The sequence below is a fragment of the Garra rufa genome, chromosome 3 (assembly GCF_049309525.1).
Source record: "Garra rufa chromosome 3, GarRuf1.0, whole genome shotgun sequence".
Classification (NCBI taxonomy): Eukaryota; Metazoa; Chordata; class Actinopteri; order Cypriniformes; family Cyprinidae; genus Garra; species Garra rufa.
The window spans coordinates 60,193,643-60,199,642 of NC_133363.1; the positions used below are offsets into that span (position 1 = coordinate 60,193,643).

The 6,000-nt window shown below is 35.5% G+C and overlaps 1 protein-coding gene across 1 annotated transcript in view; it reads left to right on the forward strand.

The window, feature by feature from the left end:
* lrrk1 (leucine-rich repeat kinase 1) overlaps window positions 1-5,691 on the forward strand; it is a 107,891-nt gene extending 102,200 nt beyond the window's left edge. The window contains exon 19 of the mRNA XM_073836722.1: window positions 2,538-5,691. Within this exon, the coding sequence (XP_073692823.1) occupies window positions 2,538-2,715 (178 nt within the window). The 3' untranslated portion in view covers window positions 2,716-5,691. The remainder of the gene's footprint in view (window positions 1-2,537) is intronic.
* The last annotated feature ends 309 nt before the right edge of the window (window positions 5,692-6,000 follow it).

Below are 6,000 nucleotides of genomic sequence, written 5' to 3' on the forward strand. Positions count from 1 at the left end.
GTACGTTTTTAGAGATAGTTTTCGCTTAAGTTAGCCTTGTTATGAAACGTTTATCATAAACCAGTCTCTGTCGGCCCGCCGTCAGCTCTCGGCGTAAACACACATTGACAGAGCTCTACAGTGCGACCATTTCACTCGCTTTTGCGACTAAAAATTACTGTGTGCGACTGTGAAATAATATTTAGGAGCACCATGTGCGACTGACCCCATCAGCACATTTGTGTTTGCGCTCAGGGGAGATTTTAATTTTCTGTGTTTTTGCAACAGAAACACTTTCTCTACACTTTATTTCTGAAATGATTGGTGCGATATGTCTGTGATACATTACTCAACAGTAATGTATCACAGACATATCGCACCAATCATTTCAGAAATAAAGTGTAGAGAAAGTGTAAATAAGAGACTGATTGTGCAGTATAGACAGCGTCCTTGATTATAATAGGGCTTTGTGATATCGCAAACTAAGCTTTTACTAATTTTTAAGGGAGTTTGTAAATGAGCTATTGATTTAATACAGCAGTTAAATAAACAAGAAGTTATTATTACATTGTCTGACTATAACACTAGTGCCTTTTGTTGTCAAAATTAGTCTGAAACAAGTCACACCTGAGCCGCAGCACATCTCCACTCAAACACAGCGGTGTTTCGTTTATGAATGAACGTGCGTTTTTAAACGAATCTAGTGAAATGATTCAATTTCCCATTCATAAAGAGAGTCACTTGCTTTATTCCTGAACGAACCAGCCGTTCAAACCAAATGAATGATACGATTTATTAATTAAATTAGTGTCTTGCCGCCACCTGCTGGCAGATCTATCAGTTATTTAAATCTTTAATATTTCTGTATTTAAAAAAATTATTAGGGCCGGGACTTTAATGCGTTAATTTAGATTAATTAATTACACAAAAATAACGCGTTAATTTTTTTTAACGCATTTTAATCGCACTTAGTTTTGCACCGCGGAACGTTTCTCACTGGATGAGATTCGGCGGACCGATTATACTGGAGCACCAACTAGCGTTCAGACAAGCTTTGTCCGTCCTAAATAGTATTGTATGTCCCAAATCGTAGTATGTTTAAAAAAGTATTCCAAAGATTCCCGGATGGTCTACTACTTAACGATCAATTCACACTCTAACGGCTAATATTGCCCACAACACACTGCGCCGTGAACGAGGATTCGATTAGAACTACAAACACGCATAAAAAGTGTTAAAAAACTACAAACATGGAGGATATGCGCGACCAACGGACAGGTAGAGAAAGGGGTTTGAGTGATAAATAATCAGTGTGTAACCTGATAACAAATATTTTTTAAATGTTATCCGCGTTATATTCCATGTGCAGCAACATTTATAATGATAGGTTTGGTCATTAACGTTTAAATGCATAATTAAGCAATCACAAGAGCAGAGTTCTCGGCATGAAAGACTCGTTAAAGAACGTGCCTCTTAATTTCTCTCTAATACGGTAGGAAAACAAATTAAACGAAATGTAGATAATGTTAACTGTGATGATTGACAGGGCAGTTTAAACAGTGACAGGATTCAGGTAACTAAGCAACAGAGCGTCCGTTAAAGAAGCAGTTATGACGAAGTATGTCCCAAAGCTTGCCTACTATTCTGCTACATACTCAAAAGTATGTACTTTTCTTCACAAAAAGAGTACATACTTATAGGGCATAGTATAAGTAGGCGAATTGGGACGCAGCAAAACAAACCACAGTGAACATGGACAAAAAAGCTGATGGACCGCTTTGGTTGGCCCTGTGGATGGGAAATTTTGTTATAAAAAACGAATGGATGGAAGCGTCGATAAGAGCATGGTTGTGTGCAAGCTATGCAACAAGGAATTCGCATCTCACTGTAGCACATCGAGCCTATTGCTACACTTAATGGCAATATTGCACTGGTCTGTTGGACTTGGTTGAACAAAAATAAACAATATTTTGTTGCTTAAGCTTATGTATTCAGTCATTATTCAATGGTATACTAAAAATCCATATAAAAAAAACTTACTTCTCACTGTTCTCAGGTCAAATATTTATATGCGATTAAAATGCGATTAATTAATTACAAAGCCTCTAATTAATTAGATTAAATTTTTTAATCGAGTCCCGGCCCTAAAAATTAGATTTAAAACATTAATCTCAACATGAATTTATGAATTTGATTGCACTCCTGCCACCTCTGAGCCTCATTAAACACATGAAAAGGTAAAAACAAAGGTTAAATTCCCCTGTAAATCCCTTTAAGGAGTCAAATATCACCTCGTAATGGGAAGGCAAATTTTTTATCAGATTTTTGGATTATTGTTTAGAATGTGCTCCTAAAATTTGGACTGTGCTCCTAAATTTTTTAAGTTAGGAGCACAAGTGCTCCTCACAAGAAAAGTAAGCGTAGAGCCCTGATTCATTGCACAGTCGAGGCTTTCAGGCCCGTAAACTGCTCCTCTATGATAATTCTGCGAAGAGTCTGCCGCGCGGGTTATTTTCAGCGAAAGCTCTCGCTCACTCTTCCTCTCGTCCGTCTCTCAGGACTCTGGCGGAGGCGGCGCTCGTCGCAAAGGACACCGTTGTGTGCGGCTTCCGTAAAGAAAACATGGCCTGGTGCCTGGCTGTCTGGCGGAGCTGGGGAGGCCGCGAACTCGAGCTCTTCTACCAGGGATACGAGGAGCTCAGCCGCTTGGAGAGCAGTCTGAGGAAAAGGAGGTAGCTGTGTAAACGCACGTGTGTGTGTGATGGAGAATCGACGTACTGTGCGGCGCACACAGATACAGGTGTTGAACGTGGTTACGGGACCAACGGGAGGGAATACACACACACACACACACACACACACACATACATATACATAGACATATGGACTGTTGCTTTAGGAAATATAATCCTGCTGGACTCGGCCACATACACATTTCACATAGATATATATAAATATGTATATACACAGATTGAATGCCACACGCGCTGGATGCATAAACATGTATATTGAGTCCCTGATATATGAGTACATCTACATTCATGTACTCAGAATGCATTAGAATTTATGAAATGCAGGGGTTTTGGATTCATGAACTAGTGTTTGTGTGTAAATGCCAAGAAAGAGATTTATGAGGTGTGATGCTGGTTGATCAACTTCGTCTCAAGTTAACCAGCAAACTAGACGTGCCTTTGGATGAAGGACGTGCTGTTTTTGAAGTGACACGCAATAAGGTGAGAGCCAATGAAATGGGTGGACTTGTGAAGCTCCGCCTACTCGGTGAGGTCATAATAGAGTGGAATAGTTTCCGGACGCTTTTTCCAGCAGCATTAGTACTGGAAGTGTTTTTCCCATTCATTTTTTGCCGTAGGGGTTTTAAACAGTCTATGAAGCAAATAATAATAATAAAATTATGTTTTTCAGAATTCAGAGTTTCTTGCAATTAATTTTTTTTCTTGGAATTCCAAGTATACATTTCGTAATTCTTTTTTTCCTCAGAACTCTGAGTTTATATCTTGTAATTACTTGAAAAAATTCTGAGCGAAAAAAGTCAGTAATTTGAGATGTAAACTTGGAATTCCAGGAAAAAAAAATAATTGCAAGAAACTCTGAATTCTGAAAAAAAAAAAGACCTTAAAGAGATGTAAACGTGAAATTCTGAGGGGAGAAAAGTCTGCATTTTAAGATAAAACTTGGAATTATAAAATAAAAATTTGAAATTGCAGGATATAAACAGAGTTCTGAAAAAATTAATTTTAATTTTAATTTTCAATTTGCCTGATGCCAGTTTCTGCTGAATCATGGGTAATCATCTTGTAATTAATTTTTTTTAGAGTTCCAAGTTTACATTTCACAATTCTTTTTTTCCTCAGAACTCTGAGTTTACATCTTGTAATAATTTTAGAATTCCAAGTTTACATCTCGTAAATCTAAGTAAAAAAATCTGAATTGCGAAATGTAAACTTGGAATTGCAAGAAAAAAAATAATTGCAAGAAACTCTGAATTCTGAATTAAAAAAAAAAAAATGAAATTCTGAGGGGGGAAATGTCTGAATTTTAAGATAAAACTTGGAATTATAGAGTGCTGAAAAAAGTATTTAATTGTTTTAATTAAATTTTTAATTTGCCTGATGCCAGTGTCTGCTGAATCATGGGTAATTCCAAAAAGTCAGAACTATGAAATCTAAACTCGGAATTTCAGGGGGAAAAAAGTAAAAATTGCTAGAAATAAACTCAGAATTCTGAATGTAAAAAAAAAAAAAACAGTTGTGAGATGTAAACCTGAAATTCTGAGGGAAAAAAGTCAGAATTTTGAGATGTAATCTTGGAATTATATATATATATATATATATATATAAACAGAACTTGCAAGATATAAACTTGGAGTTCTAAGGGGGAAAAAAATAGCAAGATGTAAATTCGGAATTCCAAAGGATAAAAAGTCACAATTGCTAGAAATAAGCTCAGAATTCTGAGGGTTAAAAAAAAAAAAATAACAAAAAAACATGCAAGATGTAAACTTGGAATTATAAAGTAAAAAAATTTGAATTGCAAGATATAAGCTCAGAGTTCTGAGAAAAAAAAGAATTGTGAGATGTAAACTCCTAAGAAAAAGAGTGAGAATTGCGAAATGAATTCCAACTCGGAATGCCAAGAAAAAAAAAAGAATTGCAAGAAATTAATGCGGAATTCTGAATTTAAAATAAACACTTTCAGATGTAAACTTGAAATTCTCAGGGGGGAAAGTAATTTTTTTATTATAAATATTAAATTGCAAGATACAGACAGTTCTGAGGAAAAGTTTTAATTTATTTTAATTTGCCTGATGCCAGTATCTGCTGGATCAATGGCAATATAGTTTTTCACCAGGAATTCCACTGTTAAACATGATTATTAAAAAAGTAAGTTGAAATGATGCCTCAAGAAATACATACTTCATTAATCAACAACCTTGTAGTTGATAGTAGGTCTGTTTTTAAGGATTTATAATTTATCATTAAAAACCAGTTCCCTATGGAGAAAATGAGTGGGGTTTTTCTGCTGTTGTGCTCTGTAGGGCACAGGTTGAAGTTTACTGTGAATCTCAGCAGGTCTGTACCCAGTGGAATACTAGCATACTGAATACTTCCAGCAGTAGTATGCTACATTTGTCACATGACCTTGTCATACTGTAGGTTTAATTCAGCGTGTGGCATCTGTCAATCGTTGAAAATTGGCAAATGCCACATTTGTTTAAAATGTCTTGCCATTTAGCTGTCTGATTAAACAATGAGTAAAGATGATGATAGATTAAAGCTCAAGTCAAAAGCATTGCATTATGGCATTCAGCATTTCACACAGTGTTATTCTGCTCATTTTGGGAAATGAAAAGGTGGTACTGTGTCTATTACACATGATATATCAGCATATTATATCTCAGCATATATCATTTATATTAGCAGAGCAGACAACTTAAGTAGTATGCCACACTGAGTGAAAGGAATCAGACTTTTAAGGAATCCAGAGGGGTTTGATCTGATTGTGTCATGTTTTGAGAACACCAGCATGCTGACATTTTGCTATTGTAAATAATATCCGAGCGTTTCATCTCTATTGAATGAATGTTATTTATTATAGACTGTTTAAATCTTATGCTGCATGTGTAAAAAGTTGTTACCGAACTGTAAATATGCTGAACTGAACATAAATAAATCAACTGTTTTTTAATAAAGAGACTGTGTGCAACTGATGTGCTGCTTTGACCTGAAGAACACTCTCCTGAACTACAAATAAGCATTTGCATCTAAACAAACATTTACATTTGCAATAGAAGGTTTTATGGCAACCTGTTTCCACTAGAGAATAAAAAATAATTGCTCACTTTTATCCAACAATTATGTATTTTTTCTTGCAATTTTAAGGGGCAAAAAGCAAAATAAGTAAAAAGATATACATTCAGACACGTTAGATGTGAACTCTCACTTCTGAGAAGAAAAGTGTAAACTGGAATACAAACTTGCATTTGTGAGACAGAAAAGTCTG